The following is a 26,268-nucleotide window of genomic DNA, read 5'->3' on the forward strand; positions in this document are numbered from 1 at the left end:
TACTGTACATTGAACTTTATTTTCAAAAAGGTAAAATATATAACTTCAATAAATACTGTCGAAACATCATACATACAAATGGACTAAACATAAAAAAAGGGTTGATATTCTACAGCTAACACATTCTGAACTTTAATTTACAATTTTTTCATACTGTGAACTAAGACTACACCCGCTAGCTGATATACTGCCTTTTGGGGCTGTTCTGAAATCAGCTCAACAGACTTCAACACCAACAACACCCAAGTACTTACTATGCTGCGGAGACAACTGAAGACTGAAATTGTAACTGTTAGATATGAAATGTAAATCTAGTTTAACAGCAACTGCTTGTTGTGCAACTGAGAGGTATCTCTCCACCAATGCATTCAACAATCATGTGTCTTCTGCATTTAACCAAACCCCTCAGAGGAGGTATGGGGGAGCGGCTGCCTTAAATCGACATCCACATCCCCAACTGTTCCCCAGGCGCAGATGGTTAACCGTCTTGCTCAAGGGCAGAAGGCCAGATTTTTCCCCACCTTGGGGAGTCGAACCAACGACCTTTCGGTTACTGGCCCAACGCTCTTAACCGCAAGGTTACCTGCCGCCATGAGCTATAGCTACGGGCTAGTTCTACTTAGCTATTGGACTTAGCCTACTGCCCCAGTGTGCTGGTCACATTCATTATCAAATAACAGTTGTATTTGAATCAAGAGTAGGCTACGAATGTGGTGCCTCTGTACCAGAGATGAACAGTGTGAGTAATATGTAGTCTGCCCTAGCGCTCCACACACACATTTATTTATTTTTTATTTTACCTTTATTTAACTAGGCAAGTCAGTTAAGAACAAATTCTTATTTTCAATGATGGCCTAGGAACAGTGGGTTAACTGCCTGTTCAGAGGCAGAACGACAGATTTGTACCTTTTCAAATCCCCGAGCTGACCTTGCAACCTTTCGGTTACTAGTCCAATGCTCTAACCACTAGGCTAACCACTGCCGCGCCAAAACAATAACAGCACTGTACAGGTCATGAACCAGCAAACATTGATAACTAGACTTGTCTTCACAGACCATTGTCCTTCTTGGAGTTCGATAAGAATCCTCACATTGCATAGCCGAGGACATCCTTGAAAAGATCTGTGCAATGGTCTTCTGGGCCGATAACCGAAGCTCAGTGGTTTGATCAGCACTGGCCATGTTTAAGCCCTTAATTAAACTTGGCATGGGTGTGCACTGTGCACCACATGTACTGGGCAGCTGTGCTGCTCGTAACTCTTGCGATGCCAGGGAGAGAAGAGCAGGGAGAGCAGTCATCCCAGTGACAGAAGTGTGACAGAAGAGAAGGGGTGTAGGATATGTCCTCAGAGATACTGTAGCACATCCTTCAAAATCATTGGTCATGGTCGTTACACAGCTTATCACATTAGTCGTTGCCAGAGAGCTACTTTGTGAGCGATTTCAACGCTGTCAAGCTTTTTTGGTTGTAAATGATAAAAACAGCAAAACAAAGGGTTCAGACTATGCTGAGGTTTAAAAACAGCACTAGAACGATATGCAAAGGAGCAAAACATAGTAAAAAGGCTTTCAGATCTTTCGTAACAGTGTGCAACAGCTTATAACAAACATCCCATTTGGCAAACTCATAAAGGCAGTAACAAAAGAGAAAGGGGGAGAAGATGGGCAATGTGAACGAACCAGTGTTTCTGTCCTTTAGTAACTTCTTTGTCTGTAAGTGCCAGAACCAGGGGCCAGTGCAAGAGATCCATTTGTCTTCTTGATCCATTTTACTGTAGCAGAACACAGCAGCAGTCTCTTGCTTCCAAACAACAATCTTGTCACTCAGTGGTGAATCCACCACCATACCACTTCTCATATCTTTCTGAAGATAAAATTAAAACCTGATACCACTTTAGCTCTTTTCCTGTCCAGATCCCAGACCAAAAGGTTATGATGTAATTGCTGGACCAAAAACATTATTTCCTGGGGTAAAGAAAGCTTGAGAGGACCGACAGAAGTCAGCATGTCTTCCATCTCTTTCTTGTAGTTTATGTCAAAGGGTTGTTGACCATCTTGGCCTTAAAAATAAACCAAAACCCAATTCTGAAGCCTCAGATGGGCTCCAGTGTCCGGTTTCCTTCAGGTCTCCTTGGTGAACTTCTCCTATGGCACAGAATAAGGGCAGCTTGATGTAAGTTTGTACATTTTGCGTCAATACAAACCAGTGGAGAAGCTGATTTAAAGTGCAGCGCTAACTCGCCTTCTCACTCCTTTGCGTGTGAGTCGAGTGGGAGGGGCTCTATGCAAAGTGTCCAGTCCCCATCACCTGCCTGCTCCTCCCACAGTCCACAGTCAGTCTCCCTACCCCAACCAATCACATTATTGTACAGCTCTTGGCCTTGTCTTTACGCAGGTCTGCTGTGACAGCGGTGAGTTCGGGCCTACTGGGCATGTGCGAGATCCTCTTGGTGCCCCTGGAGGATTTGTTGCGTTTGACGTTCTTGTTGCTCTTGTTGACGCACGCAAGCGTGGCCACGTGGAAGATGTCTCTGACGCTGTTCTCAGACTGCAGGGATGAACACTCGATGTAGGGAGCACTGATCTGCTTGGCCATGTTGGAGCCCTGAGAGAGAATAACACCAGTAGATCAGTCTTATTGGTATTCATAGCTGTTGAGGTTTACAGGTACCACATTAAGGCATATAGTACTAGACCAATAATTCAAATAACTTATGTCCACATCATCATAGTGAGTGTTAAAGTACGAGCAAAATGCATGTACCACCTACCTGATCATATGACACGGGTGTCTGTCTGTGATTGGACAGTTCCACCAGTGTGGTGAGGTCTGTGCGGAGGTCTGACTTGCATCCCACCAGCAGAATCTTGGTGTTGGGACAAAACTCCTGGATCTCTACTCGCCACTATAGAGAAAACAATTCAGAAAATAGAAAATCATTAACACTTCTAGTACACATGTGCTTTTACGGGTTTGGCTAATATTCAGTGTCAGGCATCCAAACATAAGAGCTATGCATGCAAATCTAGACTTCCGCAAGGTCTATAAAATAAAATAAAGTTATGCACCAAGACCTCAGATTAAGATTTGGGGCCAAAATAGTTAGACAAGTGCCAAAAGGGCCGCATTAATGGGCACTGGAGTTTTTCCAGAGAGTCAACCACCCACACATTCTCTTCATATCATGCTGTCATCTTTGAAAACAGTCACTGACAGCGCCAGCTCTGTATCGCACAATTTAAGTAATGGAAAACATCCTCTTCCACATTCCCAGGCTTATTCTGTGCCTTGAACAACTGTCCTCCAACTCTCTCATTTCCCCCCACAACAATGCCCAGTTTGATCAGTGTGTGGTCCAGATATTGGGGCCCAGCCTGGTGATTATGTTCTCTCCAAAGGAGGGATCACTCCCACTCACTGGACCAAACTCCTCTCAGCTGGCACAATACCCGAGCCCTGTGTCATCACAGGTCAAAGGGCACCGAGACACAGAGTAGCCATCCCTGGGATACCACACGTGAACAAGGCCTGTTGGACTACTTCTCAGACTCATGTGCCCAGCGCAGTAATTTTCATCCATGAGGTTTTTCACAAGCCACTTCACCCAGCAACACAAACAAGCCTTTTCCAAGAGAGTCCAAGGGGACAGAGTGAAAATGCCTGTGGGACAGGTCACTTAATTCAGGGGCAAATCAGAAGAAACTTACAGGACATATGAAATGCTCACCTTCTTCAGTACACTGTCCAGGGTGTCTGGTCTGCTGATATCAAAGCAGATGAGGACTGCATCAGAGTCTGGGTAGGAGAGCGGTCGCACATTGTCATAGTACGGAGATCCTGCAAAAACACAATAGTAAAAACCTGGTCAAAAATATGCAAATTAGGCCAAATAAAGAACTAAGAAATCACATCCCAGCTCTGCACTATTCCTTACATCAACTAACATTAGTTTAGCTCAGATAACTCAAATGTATTTAGTACCCAACAGATTTTACTGTAAATGTTAGAACGACCCAGGGAAGCAAAATTCCTCCCTAACACCATTTCACTGTGAGCCAGCACATCCATAAATTATTCCGCTTGTGTCATCATTTCAGCTGCACTGCTCACTCCCTGCCCTCCATTTATACCCAGCCCAGAACCCACAGTCAGAACTAGGACCGGAGACATCTGTAATATGGAGCAGATAAGGGGGGGGGGGGGGGGGTTCTCCGATTACTCTAATAAACTAATTAGTCACTCCAGTCCCAGGTCACTGCTGTACATCACATATCCAACACAGTGTCAATCCCTTGACTGTCTTGCTACATAGTATGCGGCTGGGCAACTGTGATTAGGAGCAGCTTGGATTCAATCTAATTTGAGTTCTAATTTTGGAATGATATATTTTTAGCAAGTCTTTGAAGCATCTTTCCACATGCATTTTAATTTCCTAAATTCTATTGCACAGCGCATGCTAATATAATTGTCCGGATTAGTCGCCAAAGTCAAGAAAGGAGGTGGTATGCTAATCTCGTAAACTATGCATCTGATTAACGACATGTAAAAAGCAAGATGCATGAGATTTCGCAAACTGAATTTGGAAAAGCACACAGCACACAGAGCATGTACTGACTAACTATCACATTGAAACCCAACACATTTGCAGACTGATGACTGGCAGCGGAACATCTGCGCTTCCACCTTCGGAATGCTATGCCAGGAATTGTTTTTTTTCTTCTCCAGATTATGTCTGGGAGATTCTTTCAGCTACACTGACATTTCGGTATTCAACGAGGACAGCTCAAGGAATGGTTCCCAGTGATGGGGAGGGGGGGCGGGGGGGGGGGGGTAGGAGTGAAGCCTTATTCTGAAAAAGGAATGTAGATTAAATCATTTCATGCATTGACAGCTTTTCTCCCCCTCAAACATGAATTCTAAACTTGATACCAAAAAAATAAAATAAAAACTTTGTACACTAATGACATCCTCATGTTCCATGGAAAACACATGGCCGGAATGTTACATCCAATTTAAACTTACATTTCCCTGAACAGCAAGCAATGCCAAAATCTTATTTTGGAGACGGAGGGAAGAGCTTGTTTGTACTGAGTAGGCCTAAGAACTATGCCAGCATATGGTGGTGTTTTACCAATCTCCCATTGCTTTCAAGTTTCCATGACCAAATCTGCACTGACAAGACAAATGTAATTTCTCATGTCTGGTGGGCAAGGTTCATAATCTTCTTGTTATGCGTTTGATCTATGCATGGTGGGCCGCTCTAGTCCAGTGATTAAGGTTTGCTTTTGTAAAACTTTAAAATGGTCTGTGTGGATCGGTCTGACCAAGCTGACAAACTGAGCGACGACTGGAGGCCCTTCTCTGGCTTTAAACATTCTGACCTACTGAACGATGGGACCGGGACCAAGTAAAGAATGAAGACAAATATTTAACAGTAAATAGTCGCCCAAAAGAGTATACATTGCCTCCTGGAGACTTTCCTCAGTCAATTGAACACAGACAACCAGCGTAGTGATAACACCGGGAAAGGGGAGGAGCCCAAAGAAGGTACTGCTTTTTTACGATTCTGCTACGGAATCAACTAGCACTCACTTTGGGGATCCAGACCGTTATACAAGAGCCCAGGAAAAGGAAAGCCATGCCGATGGACTGACAGCTCATTTGCCCCATTTCACTGCAGCCCTAAGGCCTTGTTCAGTCCCCAGAGCCAGCCAGACACCCACACTCATCCCTCTACCCCCTACTGTGAGTAAACACCCCCGCTATCAGACTGAAGGAGTCATTCTGATGGAACCATTCTGAGGGCTTAAAAGGAGATCCCAGGTGGAGTCCATAAAAGACAGGCTACCACAATGCATCTGACAAGCAGAGAGACAAGGGGATATTTTTATTCTACCCATTCCTGATGACAGAGCAGGGACCAGCTCAAAACAGAACCACTACTGCTGCTGCCCCCCCCCCCCCCACACACACACAAAGGACAGCGTCACCATCATTTGTTTCATATCCCATGTACTTGAGGAAATAAGATAAAGGGCTACAGCGCAGTCTGTGTGTAACTTGATATAGAATAGAGAGCATAATAGAGAGCATGGAATAGAGAGCACCTTTCCCCCCCTCAGACCACTAGAATGAAACTGTACATGAATCTACAGACAGAGGACTTGTTTTCAAACGGTGAGAGGAGGGGTCTCCAGGGAACTCTAAAACACTAAAAAGGTAACTTTGTCCTTGACCGGTGATATGGAGACACCTTTCACTGTGGGAATACCTCTAAAAGAACCCCACCATACTCTTGGCTTCTGCGTGGAACTGCCTTGTTTAACATATTCAAAACAAATCAGAGAGAATGGAAACATAACTAAATCATTGATGAAAAACTGTTGGTGCATTGAATCAACTTCAGTCTGGTTTCAAACTCAAAATGTGAGAATGTTTTGCTCAAAATGCAGTTTTCAAAACAAGCTTAACTTTTTTTTTTATAACTCTGCATTGTGAACAATGGGGTCTTTGTGAGGATTAAAATGGAGTCTTGTGAATGGCATGCAGCTCAAATTCTCTCAACCTAGATGCATGAGCTCTGCCAGTGCCACTATAGCAGAGGGCAGTCCAGTCACATCAGTCAAGGGCTTAACTACCAAAACAATGAAGTCACAATAAAAAAAAAAGTAGTCACTTAAGACAGGAAGACCGACAGGCCTAAAAAGTGGTACATTTCTTCAGAGACCTCAAGAAGCTGCAAGCAAGTGGGAGCATTGACAGACACTATCTGCTATACCTTACCTGAACAAAGAGCAACAGCTCTCTCCTTGCCTACCCCTCAGGCACTGTCTCGGACCTCATCCACCAATAAGTAAATGACCAGCCTGAGGGGCATCTACATGAAAAAATGTGGTGGATGTCTGTGGGGGGCTAAGGAGACACCTTAAAAAATTACCGTTTGTAATGAGCACCTAAACAAAACCCATAGCACTAAAGAAGTGTTCCCCCTGTACTCATGGAAAAACTTTCAGTGTAAACTTAAACCAAATCCTAAATTTGTAGAAAATACCTATATATTTTTTATGATACAATTTGAGAACTAGAAATGTCCAAAATAAAAGCTAAAAAGGATTAAACCAATAAATAAAACAAAATTAATTTACAAGTACTTTTGGCATGGCTGAATTATTGACCGGGCACATGCCCAGGGGCCCCCATTGATTGTTATGTTTGAGCAAAACACAGAATTAGCCATGATAACATTCTTCAAATTGCAGGAAATTTTTACACTGCAACATTGTCAACTCCATCACCAAGATTTGCAGAATTAAGTACATTAAAATTGCTAAATTCCCTCGGCTCCTTGTAAGAATTTACAGAATTGAAGGAAAGAACCCTAAGTTAAATTGAAAATGCTTGTTATCTAGCTATTGAGCTCATGTTCGCAACATTAGCCTGGTTAGATGACTCGCCATTTAAACACGAGAAATTCTTAAAAATGGGTTTAGTTCTCTTTTTCTTTTATAAACCAACAGTCTACAGTGGTTCCTCCTTTAAAAGTTGTCATACAGCGGCACACCTTGCATTCTGCCACAGCATTTTTATTTTACATTTATTTAACTAGGCAAGTCAGTTAAGAACAAATTCTTATTTTAAATGACGGCCTGGGAACAGTGGGTTAACTGCCCTGTTCAGAGGCAGAACGACATTTTTACCTTGTCAGCTTGGGGATTCGATCTTGCAACCTTTCGGTTACTAGTCCAACGCTCTAACCACTAGGCTACTTGCCGCCCCGTGGCAGTGGCACGATCTTGCCACCCCCCGCCACGTAGTTTAATTATCAGCCATTTTATCTATTACTACAAGTTAATGCTAGTTTGACCACCAGATGGTATCTAAGAGAAGCATTTGAAAGTATTCCGTATTGGCAATACCAGAGAAATTAAAACCTTTGTAATAAGTGTATGGGATTGATTAAGAAATTTGGCTTAATTAATATGGTGTTTCTATTCAGAGAAAAAGGAAACCCTCTGGTTTTCTTTGGCGCTGTACAACGTGACGTCAGGAGTAGGCTACAGGATTGGAGGATTCTAAATTTGCCTTCATTATACAACTTTGTTCCAATATTTCTGTAAATCAGTGCCATTTATTCCCATGGTAATTTATGAATCCATAACTAAATCAACATCTGCATTTTGAAAGAGTATCACGTTATTAGCAAAATGTGTTTAAAAGGCTACTTTGCAGTTTACAATAAATATTGTAGTAAACATGGGATGGTGCTTAATTCCTTACATAAGGGCGAGCAGGCCATGTCTGTACTACAGAATGCAGGGCATGTGTTATTTCATAGTTGTGATGTCTTCACTATATTCAACAATGTAGAAAATAAATCAATCCTGGAATGAGTAGGAGTCCAATCTTTTGGCTGATACTTGCTTAATTAGAATAATATTACGTTTCTATTCCATGAAAACCAAATGGAAAATATGGGCTTTGTTCCAATATCTGTAAATCAGTGATATTTATTCCCATAGTAATTAGTTATGGATCCATAACTAACACATCTGCATTTTGAAAGTGTATTTTATATAATTATTTTATTAACTAAATGTGTTTATTAGGCTACTGTTCAGTTTACAATACATACTGTAGTAAGCATGGGGAAAGTGCCTAATTCCTTACATAAAGGAGAGCAGGCCATGTCGGTACTACAGAATGCAGGGCAAGTGGGAGACCAGGGTTCAAATCCCAGTTGGGGAGGAAGGAGAAGGCTGTCCTTGTAAATAAGAATTTGTTCTTCACCGATTCCATGTGTTATTTCATAGTTGTGATGTATTCACTATTAACCTAGAAAAATAATGTATAAAATAGTAAAAGAAATCCTGGAATGAGCAGGTGTCCAAACTTGGTACTTGCTTAATTAATATTATGGTGTTTCTATTCCATGAAAAACCCTCTGTGTTTGTTAGACTGGAACAGAAAATATGGTGCTGTAGAATGTGATTCCATGTGCGTTATTTCATAGTTGTGATGTCGACTATAGAATAAGACATTACTCAACACTAGTGAGACTCATTTTGCCTATAGTAGGCCTACAGTATATTGAAAAATATTTCTCAATGGTGTGACTCTCCGCCAACAATTACAGATATTAGAGTCCTCCAATCCTCTAAGGGGCATTTCCCGTTAGATATTCTTAGATCATAAATGGCTTTGATATAATCCTAAATTAATAATTGGTGTTTATATTTAACCTAGAGTGAGCATGAAAAAGGCAAAAAAAAAAAAGCAGGCATCACTTGCTTATATTCAGTCAACACATTAAGAACATCATAGCGTACAAGTAATTCGTTATGGACATTTTGAAAGTGTATTTATCATTATTTTATTAACGAAAGCATAAAGATGCGGATGAAGAAATGCAGTACAGTATATGCTTTTACATATGAATAATAAAGCATTTAGAAGATAAGCCACCTGCATTTGTTTTTAGGCTACTGTGCAGTGACAAGTAAACATGGCATATAGTACATACTGCATGGGAAAGTGCCTAATCCCTTACATAAGGGAGAGCAGGCCACGTCCAGACTTTCTCGGTGACCTCAAGTACTCCTTAACGCGGTCTTTAATGCTTTTTCAGGTTGCATGGACGGAAACGTCTGAGACACAGTATTAATGATGAACACCCGGAGGGTCACTGGTAAGCCACATTTGCCTCGGGATCCATCCCAGTTTGTATTCCGAGCCCACTCGTGGTACCTCTTCGGTTACACATCCTTGGAATAGCAGAACAGGATAACGGTCCGGGCGGCCCTTGCTGTGCAGTTGGTCAAGTTCTGTTGTCAGAAGAGGAATGGAAATGTCAGGGTGAACCAACGACCTGACAAACCCACCACGCAGGTTGACTGCCTGTCAGAGGTGGAGTTCCAGAGCTCACAGGTGTGCCTGGCATGGATTATGACGCCATCTCCTTCCTCACCCTTTTCAACACTTCCATCACCTGACTCTCAGCTAATGAGGAGTGACTCTCCGCCAATACCGCCTGGATCTGGACCAATGCATCAGCTGTCGCCCGTATCTCTGCCCTCAGAGAATGTTTCTCTTTCAGCTTTCAATGACACAATCTTCAAAGTTTGAATCTCACCCATGAGCGCCTTCTTCAGATGAGCAGAATGGTACCGCCCTGAGCCCCCATCCATTACAGTGGCCTATGATAGAAACGGTAGATCAATTAAGAATTAAAAGTGACTCCAACACGCATGTTAAGAATCTAGCTTAACTAATAGCCTTCTTGGCAACCATGCGTTTTTTCGTTGTCCAGCGCTTTGTCCACGGATCTCCACATGTTGTAAGCGCTGCAAAAACACATTCATGTTTTTAGTACACAATTATAGAGTTTAATACAGTATGCTTACACTGATAAGGCATATTGACTCTTAATAAAAAAATGCTCTGAAACCAAAATACCTTTCGGTGATCCTCTCAGCTCCGGCTCATTTAAGTCCTCTGGTGGTTACAGTCCTTACCCTGGAACGGGTAGCACCATAGAAAGAAGCTGGTTTGATGAAAACATCCATTTTGTCTGTTCTCTTTGGTCGCAATGTGATTTTTTTAAATTAAGAGCTCGTTTTTGAAATGGTAACTGTTAAGGGTGGAGTGAGGAAAGGCGTGACTTTCAGGTTACAATAGGCTATAAGTACACAGCAGATTGCCCTCACTTGGATTATATTGTAGCACCATGATTTTTATTCATTCAAGTGAGCAGATTAGGGCATTCAGGAGGAACGGAAAAATCTACTGGAGACATTTCAAAAATACTGGTAGACTTGGGGATTTTGGTCACGGACAGTGCTACTCGGAAAAACACTACAAGACGCCTGTTTTACACCGAACTCGAAAGGCCAGGAAAATGAACAGGTACAGTAGGCTACCATACCAGTATTTAAACATCATTAGGCATAGATTAATCAACCGCTGGTTAAAACCTGATCCCTGCTTGTTTCATTACATTATTATGCAGTTCTCAGAGCAAATAGCCTGGATTGTTACACCCATCTCATTGCTCACGTCATTCAGGACACTTGTGGGCGTGCTGGCAGGATGTACTGTTGATACACATACATATATGAATTACAAATCATGTTTCTAGTCTATTGCATAGTTACAATGCGTAATCATTGATGTCCCAGGAGCAGTACACTGTTGAGGTGTACCTGAATACATACATTCAGACACAGGACACCAGTCACAGAATGGAGTTTGATACACATGGTACACACAGATTATTTCTTTTCCCCCGTAAATTAACTGACAATATGCACAATCGCTTGCCTCCACATTAACACATTTTTTGCTTGACTCGATATAACTTACATTTGCCTCCCCGTAATATTTTGTCAGCCATCTTTGCTGAAGAAAGCCACAAGGGAGAGGTGGCTCCGCGTCAAAGTCATCATTGGAACAACTCAATATGATTGTCAAAAAAACCTTGGGACCCAAATGCATGAGAGCTCTAACCTCCCCTTGTGGTGCTCTGAAGCAATGAAGCCGTGACACTGGGTACCGCTAAGTCCCGGTGTAAGCTCTCAACTTTTAAAGGGGTAACCATTGTAGCTTGCTCGTTAACTAGCTAGCTAACAGATGGTGAAGCTAGGGCTTGGCATTCTTGATAATGTGTCTGTTGGTGAGGGGTAGGTAGCCTACTTCAAGTATTACTTGACTTGTAGCTACCCTAGCTGTATTATTTTAGTCTGGCTTTGAGAGGTTTCAGAGATGGACTGATTAGCATCCTCTTGAGTCAAGTGTGCTTGCATTACTGCGGGAGAACATTGATAGGTTTGCTGTCACCCTCTGTACAAGCAAATTATTATAGCTAATAGGCACTAATTACACTCCACGAGGAGCCTACCTGTTACGCGAATGCAGTAAGAAGCAAAGGTAAGTTGCTAGCTAGCATTAAACTAGTAATATCAACAACCATGTGTAGTTATCTAGAGTGTCCTGCATTGCATATAATCGATGCGGTGTGCATTCGTGGAAAAAGGACGGTCGTTGCTCCAACGTGTACCTACCCATACCTACCCACATGCCTTTCTTAAAATCAATACACCAAAGTATATTTAAACCTGCATATTTAGCTAAGAAATCTAGGTTAGCAGGCGATATTAACCAGGTGAAATTGTGTCACTTCTCTTGCTTTCATTGCACGCAAAGTCAGGGTATATACGAAAATTGTTTTCGATATGATAGTTTCCGGATTCGACCATATTAATGACTTTGTTTGCCAGCAGCTCTTCACTGTGCTTCAAGCATTGCGCTGTTTATGACTTCAAGCCTATCAACTCCCGAGATTAGGCTGGTGTTAGTCCGATTAAAATCGGTATCGGCTTTTTTTGGTCCTCCAATAAACCGGTATCTAAAAATCATAAAATCGGTCGACCTCTAGTATGCACACATGAAAGAATTGAGGGGGTATTGATAACACATGCTACTCTCAATTTGAAGTTGAACTTAACTGATGCTATGACGGCAGCTGCTAAGCAGGGAGCAGCTGCGAACCAGAAGACTGCAGCCAAGGCAGCGCTGGTCCACACCTGCCCTGTGCATGGCCGGCATACTCATTAGGCAGCTGCCTATGGTGGCAGACTGACAAAGGGGCAGCATTTTCTGAGCTAAACAGACCAACGCACCTCCAACATATAAAACATCACAATTCTGCTCAAAACAATGACTCAACCAACCAGTGGCTGTAAGGGCTTTTTATGAGAGCGTTGATGCCAACCTGTGATAAGCAATGACCACTGGCAAAGGCAGGGGCGCAACATATTTTGCATCGCTGCATCTCTCCAACAGCAGTAAATTGTCTAGAAAATATAGGATGTGGTAGAAAGAGTATGTAGCCTACAGGCTGGAGATAAATGACAATGTAATGAGACTGACACTTTACATTGAGCAGTAAACTAGACTAACCTAAAAAGGTGCCCAATAAATAAAATGCTCTCATGTTAACCTAAAAACAGGACAGGTCAAAGTAAAATGGATAATCATGAGTGTTGTCCAGGAGTTGCACCTCATGTTAAGTGGTTTCAATCTTTTTGGTCCTGTCCAGATGTTTGTTGAGTGTTTTATAAAACTGCAGGCTGACCACAGATGGGCATTCATAAAATTAAACTTCAGGCAACACCTCAGTAAGCCCGGAACGACAGATGCCTTTTTGGTGCAGTTCGGACCACCCCTGATTTCCACATCAACGGACATTGGTTTTTGGTCCGGACCAGACCAAATCATAGTCTACGTACGGTTCAGATTTTGTCCAGTCCAGCCTTGACCCAAACAGAAGTATTTTCACATTCAGAACCCGATTTCAATGTTGGGAAAATATGGTATTTCAGTGTCCTGGAAAATATAAATTTTAAAAACATATTTTTACCCTTCAGAATGTCTGGAAAAGACAAACAGTGCATTCGGAAAGTATTCAGACCCCTTGACTCATTTTGTTACAGCCTTATTCCCCCCCGGTTTAGACATTTTTGGAAATTAAAACGGAAAAAATCTTATGTAAAGAAGTATCCAAACCCTTTGCTATGAGACTCGAAATTGAAATAAAATTCAATTGATTGGACATGATTTGGAAAGGCACACGTCAAATAAGGCCCCGCATTTGACGGTGCATGTCAGATAAAAACCAGAGACAGGATTGTGGCAAGGCACAAAAAACATTTCTGCAGCATTGAAGGTCCCCAAGAACACAGTGGCCTCCATAAGAAGCTTGGAACCACCATTAATCTTCCTAGAGCTGGCCGCCCAGCCAAACTGAGAAATCAGGGAAGAAGGGCCTTGGTCAGAGAGGTGACCAAGAACCCAGTGGTCACTGACAGAGCTCCTCTGTGGAGATGGAGAACCTTCCAGAAGGACAACATCTCTGCAGCACGCCACCAATCAGGCCTTTATGGAAGAGTAACCAGACAGAAGCCACATGGCAAACTCAAAGGCTGTCAAGAGAGCTCTCTGACCATGAGAAAAAAATAGATTCTGGTCTGATGTTACCAAGATTGAACTCTTTGGCCTGAATACCAAGCGTCACATCTTGAGGAAACCTGCACTATCCCTTCGGTGAAGCATGGTGGTGGCAGCATCATGCTGTGGGGATGTTTTTCAGGAATGAGGGAAAAATGAACAAAGCAAAGTATAGAGAGATCCTTGATGAGTCCGGAGTCCTCTGGAGCAGGTTACTCCAACAGGGGCGAAGGTTCAACTTCAACAGGATAACAACCCTAAGCACACAGCCATGCAGTCTCCATAGACAAACATTGGTAGTAGAATGGCCTTATTGAAGAGCTCAGTGACTTTCAATGTGGCGCCGTCATAGGATGTTAGCTTTCCAACAAGTCAGCGCATCAAATTTCTGCCCTGCTAGAGCTGCATGATCAACTAAGTGCTGTCATTGTGAAGTGGAAATGTCTAGGAGCAACAACGGCTCAGCCTCAAAGTGGTAGGCCACAAGCTCACAGAACGAGACCAGAGTTCTGAAGCGTATAAAAATCTGTCCTCGAAGCCAAACTGCCTCGAAGCCACGTCAGCACAAGAATTGTTCGTCGGGAGTTTCATGAAATGGAACTGGAATTCCATGACCGAGCAGCCGCAATAGCCTAACGCCACCATGCGCAATGCCAAGCGTCAGCTGGAGTGGTGTAAAGCACACCACTATTGGAGCAGTGGAAATCATGATGACTCACGCTTCATCATCTGGCAGTCTGAACAAATCTGGGTTTGATGGATGCCAGGAGAACGCTACCTACCCCAATGCATCGTGCCAACTGTAAAGGTTGATGGAAGATAGGTGGAATAATGGGGGCTGTTTCATGGTTTGGGCTTGGCCCCTTAGTTCAAGTGAAGGGAAATCTTAATGATACAGCATACATTCTAGACAATTCTGTGGTTCCATCTTTGTGGCAACCGTTTAGCAAAGGCCCTTTCCTGTTTCAGCATGACAATGCCCCTGTGCACAAAGCAAGGTCCATACAGAACGAACTTGACTGGCCTGCACAGAGCCCGGACTTCAACCCCATCGAACACCTCTGGGATGAATTGGAACGCCGACTGCGAGCCATGCCTAATCGCCCAGCATCAGTGCTTGACCTCACTAATGCTTGTGGCTGAATGGAGGCAATTCCCTGCAGCAATGTCCCAATATTTAGTGGAAAGCTTTCTCAGAAAAGTAGAGGCGGTTACAGCGAAGGGAGGAGACCAACTTAATAAAACGCCCACGACTTTGGATTGAGATGTTCGACGAGCAGGTGTCCACATACCTTTGGTTGTGTGTGTGTGTAGTAGTTTGTGGCATTGCATTGCTTAGTTTATAATATGTAAACTTATGTCAAATATGTATATCTAAGCCACAGATCATCTTCCGCCATTAGGTACTTAACCGCTATAGATGCAGACCCGAAGACATTCAAGCAGCACTTTGAGAAAAAGCACCCCAAGTCTCTACTGGTCCCACCCAGTACTGGTTGATGTGCAGGCCTAAGTGACCACACACACACAAATGGACCTACAGCTGGGGTAGGATACTTCCATCATTCACAGTAGACGGTGTAAACCACCACGTTATCCAAAAATATGAATAAAAGCTGTCCTCAATGCTTAAGTTTTGTTTATGGCTCAGAATTGTGGAAATACTGTGATTGCCCAGTCTTAAAATGTTGTGATTCAGACAGGATGAGCACAATTTGAATGCTGTAACTGAGATGGAATGATGTCAAGGGACACACGCCGAGAATGACTGGACATGGGCTGGATATTTGTAACATCCTAAAGTAGGTGCAGAAGCACACTAGCATCCAATTTTATGTTTATTCCATGGACAACCAGCTCTAGCTTACCACTTATTCCACACTAATTTCAGACACTTTGGAACTCACCATCTTCTCTATAAAACCTACCTTCACCCATTTTCCCTATGCTGCTATGTTGAGCTTCCTCCCCCATTGTAATGCTGTCCCTATTCGGGTTCAGACTGAATGCAGCAGCAACATGGACCTGTTACATTGAAAAGGGTGCTGATATAGCTGCTTTTAGGCATGGCTTCCTTGATTTGAGTCTCATTCTGCTGGAGTTTACCTAGTATTTTATATAAAAACCTACCTTACGCATCCTGTTGCCATTTAACTCACCCACCCAAAATCACAATATGCTGTTCTACATTGTGTTATTGCTGGTCTAATTCCTAAATTGGAATTCTGCACTCAGAGAAATAATGGTTCATATGGTGCTCTGCGATGTCCCAGGTTAATGGCATTGATAAAATAATGTTTACTTGAAATGCAGATGTTTATGTTGTGTATGCATCGTTTTAAAGACGTCAAACTAGCAAACAATGTAAATGTTGGAGTTCAGGTGTTTGACGTGATTGATGGATGACCATGTGTATTTGTCAAATAAATATGCATGTTCATGATTATGGATACATTCTGCAATGAGTTAATCTGGCTTTGAACATGTCAAAGTGAGTTCTGAATTGCTTGAATAAAGTACTGCATTCTGATTAATTGAAATAGACTTCCTTGTTCATATAGTTGGCAGAAATAAGGGATTAAATAGACCTCCACTGGCTGAAACAGAAGAGGATCTGGTAAAAAATAAGGGTAGGTTTCTAATATCTACGTAGGTAGCTAGCTTCCTTGCAAGAACTAGCCTCATATTCATGGCACATTCTAAATATCTGACAGATACTAGGATAGTACTCTGTAGAAGACCAAATGCATAAAAACAAGCGTTAAATAAAAATACGGAACAGTTACATTTTTTCAATACATATTTCGTTTTGGATCAAGGTAGCGAGCTAGTTGACAGCAAAGCTAGAGAAGCCGTGCAGGAGCTTGCAGGGATTTGTAGTCATGCTGGCATGACCTGTACTTTGATGCTAATTAGCATTTCTGAATCTGAGATTAAACAGAGCCAAATATATTCATAAAAAGTCAAAACGTCTCACTAGGGTAAACACACAACACAGCCCTTATTTGATAAACTGATAAAATGGTGGAAAAACAATTGGAACAATTTCCGTGTTTGACCGCTAGGTCTTATGGACACGTCCACTGTAGGGCTCTAGTCACATTCATAGCACAGGGTGAGAAGATGGGTTCATATCAAACATGACCCAATTCAATATGTACAGGTTGGAACAGTGTAGGGGTGAGCCGGAGGCTGCTAGACAACCCAGACAGTGGGGAGAAACCTGCACAACCATCTGCGCTACATACTAATAGCGAGGCCCAGAGCCATTGATATACAGTATAGTGATGACCCAGGTGATGCAGAGCTGCCAACACACGCATTGGCTGTGAGACTCGCATTTGACCCCCCTCCACAATGAAAAATACTGTTTAATTAGTCCATTATAATGCCAGCATGTTAACTTTCACTGTGCTCCAAATTGATTTGAAATGCGTATCCGTAATTTAATCTCCCAGTTGAAACCACTATCATTGTCCCGTCTTGCCACAGCACTGAATCATGACACATTGAAGCATAATTGGTTTAGTTATGTAAGGAATCAAGGGGATTGGAAGCATGTTTTAAAGAAACGTCTCTTGAGAGTTTATGAAACTAAAGAGCAGCATGGTTAGAGCAGTTTAATGTACAATGTTGTCAACAAAATTAGGTTGCTATTACTCTTCCCATTGCAGAATGCAGCCTTTTGTCAGCATTGCACTAAAGTACATTTAATCCACACTTGCATTAGTCCCCTCTATAGGGGATTGGCATTTAGGCTGTGACAATGAAGGCAGCAGAAAAACCTACTAGTTCCAAGCAGGGAAGCTTGGTAGGGTCACCTGATTTGTAACTACGAAAATAAAATTGTCAAAACAGATTGCGAACGCAAATAAATAAAATAATTATAGTGGGGACAAATAGAAAAATGATTTGGTTAGGGTGTAGGGGCAGATAGACCTGACCTATTTACTTTTAGTCTGATCAGTGGAACAATTCTAATTATTAATGGGCTAAAAATAGGGTAATGAGTGTGCTTGTTCGCAAGAACTGTTATTCCCCACGTATTTTATTATTACACTTCTTCCAAGTACAAATCACATATTTGAAATCTGGTGTCTTAAAATTATTATTTATAAGAGGCTATGTATTTTGCAGCCATTCATGGACAGTTTTAAATAAGTGATACAAATAAAGCATTGGATATTAAAATTTGTCAGTTTAATTTTGACATTTTAGTATTATGCACAGTCTAGGCAGAACTGTGGGGGGGGGGGGGGGGGGGGGGGGGGGGGGAATCACAACTCAAACATCACATTATCCATGTTGGGTAAGATGACGGCAAGGATCGTCCCCACTGTCAACTGCATTTATTTTTAACCTGTGTAAATAATTATGTTCATACAAGATTCAACTGAGACAAACTGAACAAGTTCCACAGGCATTATTCCATTTCTGTTGGTCACGTGTCCCTGAACAAAGGAGGGGGATCAAAATGAAGTCCGTATCTGGTGTGGCCACCAGCTGCATTAAGTACTGCAGTGCATCGCCTCAGACTGCACCAGATTTGCCAGTTCTTGCTGTGAGATGTTACCCCAGTCCTCCACCAAGGCACCTGCAAGTTCCCAGACATTTCTGGGGGGGGGGGGGGGGGGGGAAACAGGTCCCAGACGAACTCAAAGGGACTGAGACCCGGGCTCGTCACTGGCCATGGCAGAACACTGACATTCTGGTCATGCAGAAAATCACGCACAGAACGAGCAGTATGGCTGGTGGCATTGTCATGCTGGAGGGTCATGTCAGGATGAGACTGCAGGAAGGGAACCACATGAGGGAAGAGGATGTCTACTCTAACGCATATCATTGAGATTGCCTGCAATGCCAACAAGCGCAGTCCGATGCTGCGACACACTGCCCCTGACTAATGACAGACCCTCCAGCCCCAAATCAATCCCGTTCCAGAGTACAGGCCTCAGTGTAACGCGTATTCCTTCGACGATAAACACATATCCGACCATCACCCCTGGTGAGACAAACCGCAACTTGTCAGTGGAGAGCACTTTTTGCCAGTCCTGTCTGGTCTAGAGACAGTGGGTTTGTTCCCATAGGAGACGCTGTTGCCGGTGATGTAAGGCAGGTCCTCACCAGACAAGAGACCTACAAACACTCAGTCCAGCCTCGCTCAGCCTATTGCAGACAGTCTGTGCGTTCCTGGTGTAACTTGGCCAGTTGTTGCCATCCTGTACCGGTCCCGCAGGTGTGATGTTCGGATGTGCCGATCCTGTGCAGGTGTTGTTATACATGGTCTGCCACTGCGAGGATGATCAGCTGTCTGTCCTGTTACCACATTTTTTTTTTAAGTAACATTTTCCTGGAGGAGGACCCCAAATTCCCCTTCTAGGGGTTGTGCCAGAAGGCAATGAAATTCACATAGCAAATCTCACGCCAAGCTTTCTTCAAAAGGTCTGCAGCCCTGTGATATGTCCCAACAATAAAAACTACTGGGGCACTAATGCAACACCAACGACAGAATAAATATCAGGCCACCTGTAATGCTGGACAGAAACATTCCTCATTGTGGTTTCTGCTAAAAATAAACATTTTCTATAATTTTGTAAAACAAACATTCCCTGGTGTATCAAAGGCCACATTGATGTGATCGATAAATAGTAGAAGCAGCACGTGAGGATTTTAAAAAAGTTTGTGCAAATAGTCCAGGTAGCTATTTGGTGAACTACTCAGCAGTCTCATGGCTTGGGTGTTGAAGCTGTTCAGGGTCCTTTTGGTTCCTGACTTGCATGGTACCGCTTGCTGTGCAGTATTTGAGAACAGTCTGACTTGGGAAGCTGGAATATTTGACCATTTCTAAGGCCTCCCTCTAACATCTGATAGAGGTCCTGATGGCAAGCTTGGCACCAGTGATATACTGGGCTGTACATAGTGCTTCGCAGTCAGATGTCAAGCAGTTGTCATACCAAGCAGTGATGCAGCCAGTCAAAATGCTCTCAATGGTGCAGCTGTAGTACCCCTCCATCTACAACAGCCCAATCATCCAGCCAGGCTGGAAGACTGCGAGGCTGTTGTATAGGAGGTAATTACCTTCTGATCTGCGGCTGGGTTAGATACCCCAGGGACCACTAGATTTTGTACCAAGAAATGTAACGTAAGCAATGTGTCAGCATTTATATACTCAGGAAAAACAGTATTTGAACTGGGGAAGGTGTGTTTAATTTGGAGTGTTGCTGACAGTCCAGCAGTGGCATGTATTCATGGAAGCCAGGCTGAATGCATGTCACCGGAGAAAGCGTCAGAGCAAGCGAAACAGCTCCCCTCTGTACGTGTCGGCCATCTGATGCGGTCTGGTCCAAAAGAGTATGGCATTGTTGACGCCTGTAGCATTGGACACAAGGGAAGCCAATGAGCATTTGGCCTCCCTTGATAAAATAAAAATAAAAAAGTATAAAAACAGAAAAATAAAAAAACAAAGGGACTAAAGGGAAGCCAGTTTGGATTTGGCGTCACTGCGACAGACACTTGAAATGTTGCATCTGGCTGTGTTGTCCTCCGGTGGCTAGCTAGATAAAATTCACCCTTTCCTAAATTAGCTATGGATGGAGATAGAGATTTAATTCTCTGTACTGGCCAATGATTATAAAATGGTGATTCTGAGCCAACCATTAATTCATACATTATGCCCCTGGCCTGAGAGGATGGAAGTTTAACATGTACAGTCCATTCAGAGTGTATTCAGACCTTGACGGCAACATTGTTACATTACAGACTTATTCTAAAATTGATTAAGTAGCCCCCCCCCCCCAATCTACACACAATACCCCCATAATTACAAAGCAAACTGGCGTTTGTATTTTTTTTTTTATACACTTGCAAAAATGTATAAGCTACATAAGTATTCAGACCCTTTACTCAGTTGAAACACCTTTGGCAGCAGTTACAGCCTTGAATGTTCTTGGGCATGTCACAACAAGCTTGGTATATGGGTATTTGGGGGGTTTCTCCCTTTCTTTGCAGATCCTCTCAAGCTGTCAGGTTGGATGGGGAGTGTAGCGACACAGCCATTTTAAGGTTTCTCCAGAGATGTTCGATCGAGTTCGGGCTCTGGCTGGGCCACTCAAGGACATTCAGACTTGTCCCGAAGCCAATCCTGCCTTGTTTGTGTGCTTAGGATCATTGTCCTGTTGGAAGGTGAACCGTCACCCCAGTGAGGTCCTGAACACTCTGGAGCAGGTTTTCATCAAGGATCCCTCTGTACTTTGCGCCGTTCATCTTTCCTTCAATCCGGACTAGTCTCCCAGTCCCGGCCACTAAAAAAAAAAAAAATATCCCTACAGCATGCTGCCACCACGCTTAACCGTAGGGATGATGCCAGGCTTCCTCCAGATGTGACACTTGGCATTCATGCCAAAGAGTTCAATCTTGTTTCATGGTCAGAATCCTTTAAGTCCCTTCTCCAGATCTATGCCTCAACACAATCTTGTCTCGGAGCTCTACAGACAATTCCTTAGACCTTATGGCTTTTTTTTTTGCTCTGACCTGCACTGTCAACTGAGACCTTATATAGACATGTGCGCCTTTCCAACTCATGTCCAATCAATTGAATTTAGCAAAGGTGGACTTCATTCAAGTTGAAGAAACATCAAGGATGATCAATAGAAACAGGATGCACCACATCTCAATTTGAAGTAGCAAAGGGTCTGATCACTTATGTAAATGAGGAATGAGCTCCACACAAATACCGGTTTTCGCTTTGTCATTATGGGGTATTGTGTGTAGATGGCTGAGAAAAAAAAGAAAATTAAAATAAGGCTGTAATGTAACCAAATGTGGAAAAAGTCAAAGGGGACTGAATACTTTGAAGGCACTGTACCTAGATGTAGAAGGCTAATGTTATCCAGGTAACGTTGCCCATTAAATGGAAATTAGGCTAGCGAGCAAGCATTTTAGCCAGGTAGCCTAGGACAACAAAAATGAAAGCGTGTACTGTGTGACAGACCGTTTCCTCAACATTAAAGAGGATGGCATTGGCGTTTCTCTACAAGTAGGGTGAGGCTGCATGTTTTTTCTACTTGCAGGAACACATGCACACAGAGAAATCAAAACCATGGAAAGCCACATTTAGCTTACGTTGATTGGACAATTATTTTGGCATCTTTTAGTTGTCACTGTATTAGACTAAACATGAGTGATGATGTTGAAGTTGAAAGGGTGCTGGAATAGTGGAGGCAGCTCATATTTTCTTTGCAACTGTGGTTCTAAATCAATAATTGTTTAGTGGTCCGCAAATGTCCGAAACAATAACTGACTTCACCATGCTGTAGGTCATGGAACTGGTTGTTACATGCAATATTTTTTGTGGACGTCAGACAGTCGCTCTCCAGTCGTGATAAAGCAAACGTTTGAATTTATTCTGCCACTGTCTTATGGTCTCGGCCTATAGTCACATGGCATATGAACTAACAGGTCATGGAGCAAGCAATGCAATTATCACAAAACAGATTGTAATATGGCTTTTTTGGCTTCCCCAGTTAATTTACCCATGCACCGCTACTGCAGTCAAGTCTCTAAATTATGATTTTATAAAAGAAAAAAGATGTTACATATACATTTTGAAAGTGTTTATTTAATAACCATTTCTTCATCTTTTCTTAGCTGGTGCCTCCACTGAGTGCACCAAATGCCTTCATCTGTTACGCATCTCTGAGTGGAGAGAGAGGATGTGGACACGGCACACTGAATCAGTGGTTGCCATGGCACCACAAGGTCACCAAGAGAGCTCTGTAAATATTGCAGACTGTTATTTTGAAGTGTTAAGCATTGTTTTTTACCTTTTTGGCATTTTATTGCTCTGGGGTTTGATCACTCAGTGGTCTTGACGCTCAGATTTCGAGAATTGTGATGGAAAGTCTATTTTTGGCTTACACATTATAGCTAGCTAGACGACTGTTTGGATTTAAATAACGCAGCCCATGCTTTTTCAGTTTAAGCTGTTCGGAATAAATACAACAAGGACTGCATGCAGTGTCCAGAGACGGCTGTTGAGGCTCAGGGACTGTTCTTAACTGCCAATTTGTGCGCTTTCACTAGCATCACCCAGGTGGGTGCTACATGGTCGGCAATGGAAGACCAGTACCCTACCTACGGAGGAGCGACGTTTGGAGGAACTGACAGTCAAAAACAGGTGTGAGGCACTGATGAAGAGCTCCAGGCCTGTTCGTCTTGGTTTCTTATTGGCTGTAACAATGCCCCCTCCACTGCATTCCCAAGCCAAACTACCTCAACTCCTGGCCTTTCCGTCATTCAAAGCCAACTAGAGAAATTCAATCTCTGTCATTTCAATTTAAATGTGTTCAATACAGCCTCACGCTAGAGTGGTCCGTAACATTCCAAGGATGCAGTGTCAGTTTAAACTCTGGATATTCCTTGCCATCTACTGGGCTAGTTTAATGTATTGACGACCAGTCAAGTTTAAGATTAAGTTAGGCACAGTCTGATTTTTCACAAGCTTTTAAATGTGGTGAAAAAATGTTTACTCTAATTCATGGCAACGCTCACATTCCACCGTGCCAGTCCATATTCGGGCTCGTGCCCTGTAGTGCAGTATTAGTAGGCTCTTATGTCTATGTACACCAAACAAAAGTATAAAATGCAACATGCAAAGTGTTGGTCTCATGTTTCATGAGCTGAAATAAAAGATCCAAGAAGTTCTCCATATGTACAAAATGCTTTTCCAACAAATTATACATTTGTTTACATCCCTGTTAGTAAGCATTTCTCCTTTGCCAAGATAATCCAGCCACCTTACAGGTGGCATATCAAGAAGCTGACGAAAGAGTTTGATCTTATACAGGTGCACCTTGTGCTTAGGACAATAAAAGGCCACTAAAATGTCAACGCTTCAGATCTCAAGTTGAGGGAGTGTGCAATTGCTGACTGCAGGCATGTTGACTGCAGGAATGTCCACCTGAGATGTTGCCAGATAATTCCATTTGTATTCCTCTACCATAAGCCGCTTCCAATGTCATTTTAGAGAATTTGTCAGTACAGCCAACTGCCCTCACAACCGCAGACCATTTGGGCTCCCAAGTGGTGCAGCAGTCTAAGGCACTGCATCTCAGTGCAAGGGGTGTCACTACAGTCCCTGGTTTGAATCCAAGCTGTATCACATCCAGACGTGATTGGGAATCCCAACGGGTGGTGCACAATTGGCCCAGCATCGTCCAGGTTAGACATTCATTCTAAACAAGAACTTGTTCTTAACTGACTTGCCTAGTTAAATGTGAATGGCTTGTTGATGTCAACATTGTGAACAGAGTGCCCCATGGTGGCTGTGGGTTTATGGTATGGGCAGGCATAAGTTAAACATAATTGCATTTGATCTATTGGCAATATGAATTCACAAAAAATCCACGAAGAAATCCTGAGGCCCATTGTGAAGACACATTTTTTTGTAGACATTTAACCAACAAATGCATCTATTCCCAGTCATGTGAAATCCATAGATTAGGGCCAAATGAATTTATTTTATTTGACTGATTTCCTCATATGAACTGTGAGTATAATCGTTGAAGTGGTTGCCTTTATATTTTTGTTCAGGATAGAATGCTGTAGAGATTAAATAGACATTAAAATAGTATAATTCAAAAAGTTCTCACCTGAAGTGTCCCAGAGACTGAGTTCTATTCTTTGCGTGTCGATTTCAAAACTGGCTGTGTAGTTCTCAAACACTGTTGGGACATAGTTCTATAAAATAAAGAATTTGCAATACATCATTACGTTGATCATACACGTTATCCAGTATACCAAGATGAGCTGTACTCAAAAACACATTATCCATTGTAATTTAATCTGTAACTCTGCAAGCAGTCAATTTGAATCACTTGGTATGTGTGTAAAAGTGCACAAAAGTTCAGAAGATATCATTTTCCAACACTACCCCTCGGGTAACGACTCGTAAATGGCACAAAACACGCAAGAGTTAACTCATCCAAACGACATACAACAGTCCTACCTCTGGAAAGCAATCTTTTGCAAAGACGTGAAGTAGAGCAGTTTTTCCACACTGGCTGTCCCCAACGACAACGATTTTACACTTCACGCTCTGGTTAGGATCCATCTCAGATTTCGGTGAAAGCTTTTGAACAGATCCTGTATCCTTCATTTATTTTTCTAAATGTCTATAGATAAGCTCCGCACCAAAATCAGATCCCCATAACAATCACTACTGTCCTGTGATATTGTTAGCTGCGTCCCCCATTCACCAGTAAACTACTGTTGATATTGTCAGCAACGTCCTATACACACCGGTAAACTACTCTGTAAACTACTGTTGATCGTGCAAAGCGTCGAACACAGGGGGTTTATATACGAGGCGCTAAACCAATCCGCTGCCTCTGTCATTTGATGAAGTAGTGGTCCGCCCCTTTCTCCCTCGTGGAGACGTCAACATTACCACGTGAACAGCGCCCTCTATTTGTCGGTATTACCTACCACGCTCTCAGAGGAGAGGACAAGCAAGATGTGTTCAGAGGTGTAAAGAAGCTAGCAAATGACCATAGTAAAAAACTAACAAAAGAGTCATTATCATTGTGGCTGATTAAGTGGGATACCTCAAGATAAGGTAATAATACAGTTACTTAATGGTCCATTATGTAATTCAGAAATACCTAGAAGGCTGGCACAACATGTGCTGAACATCTGGTGAACTAAAAAGCACATAACTCATGTTCAGAAACTTGTGGCTGATGCAACAACTACGTGATGTTCCCTCTGGGCGAAACACATCCCTGGCAGCACATGGATTGTCATCACTAGTTACCACAGCCACAAAGTCATAAACCCAGTCTATTTCTACAACCTTATGCCTTATGCCTAACCCCAACTTTAAATTAAGACCAAAAAGCACATTTTTGTTTTCATAATTTCTGAGTTTGTGGCTGTGGTAACTGGAAACCCCACATGAATGGAGAGTGGTGATTAAATTATTATTATTTATTTTTTTTTACTTCTGGTAGGTCTGCTTCTACATCTGGTAACAGAGAGGAGGGCCAAACCCCTCTGTTGTGTCTTAGTCAAATGTCAAGGGAGGGAGGACAAAGAGATTAATTTAATTAACTTTGGAATTAACGGATGAAGGACACTGGAATGGTTCAAGATTAAGAGGGATGGAAATTACATTTGATTTGGATTATTAAGTAGGGCTATTCATCAGTGTTGTGATGGGGGATCACTGCCATCCAGGCCCTCTACATCAGGCGGTGTGTCAGAGGAAG

The 26,268-nt window shown here is 42.6% G+C and overlaps 1 protein-coding gene across 1 annotated transcript; it reads right to left on the reverse strand.

Annotated features, from left to right (window-relative positions):
* LOC110520195 (rho-related GTP-binding protein RhoE) lies at nt 1–25,347 on the reverse strand. The gene is made up of 5 exons (XM_021597344.3): nt 25,008–25,347; nt 24,652–24,739; nt 3,729–3,838; nt 2,772–2,906; nt 1–2,605 (listed from the first exon to the last, which is right to left on the reverse strand). Exons 1-5 carry the CDS (start codon nt 25,155–25,157, stop codon nt 2,357–2,359), a joined length of 732 nt encoding a protein of 243 aa, XP_021453019.1. The 5' UTR covers nt 25,158–25,347; the 3' UTR covers nt 1–2,356.
* Between the last annotated feature and the right edge of the window lie 921 nt (nt 25,348–26,268).

Source organism: Oncorhynchus mykiss, chromosome 3 (genome assembly GCF_057628025.1).
Source record: "Oncorhynchus mykiss isolate SJ-2025 chromosome 3, ASM5762802v1, whole genome shotgun sequence".
In the NCBI taxonomy this organism is placed as follows: domain Eukaryota; kingdom Metazoa; phylum Chordata; class Actinopteri; order Salmoniformes; family Salmonidae; genus Oncorhynchus; species Oncorhynchus mykiss.

Excerpts from the sequence above, each read along its gene's own strand:
- LOC110520195 (XM_021597344.3), bottom strand. The coding sequence starts at position 25,157 with ATGAAGGATACAGGATCTGTTCAAAAGCTTTCACCGAAATCTGAGATG. Across the intron at positions 2,907-3,728 it reads TGGACAGTGTACTGAAGAAG|TGGCGAGTAGAGATCCAGGA; the intron begins GTGAGCATTTCA and ends TTTTCTCTATAG. Across the intron at positions 2,606-2,771 it reads CACCCGTGTCATATGATCAG|GGCTCCAACATGGCCAAGCA; the intron begins GTAGGTGGTACA and ends ATTCTCTCTCAG.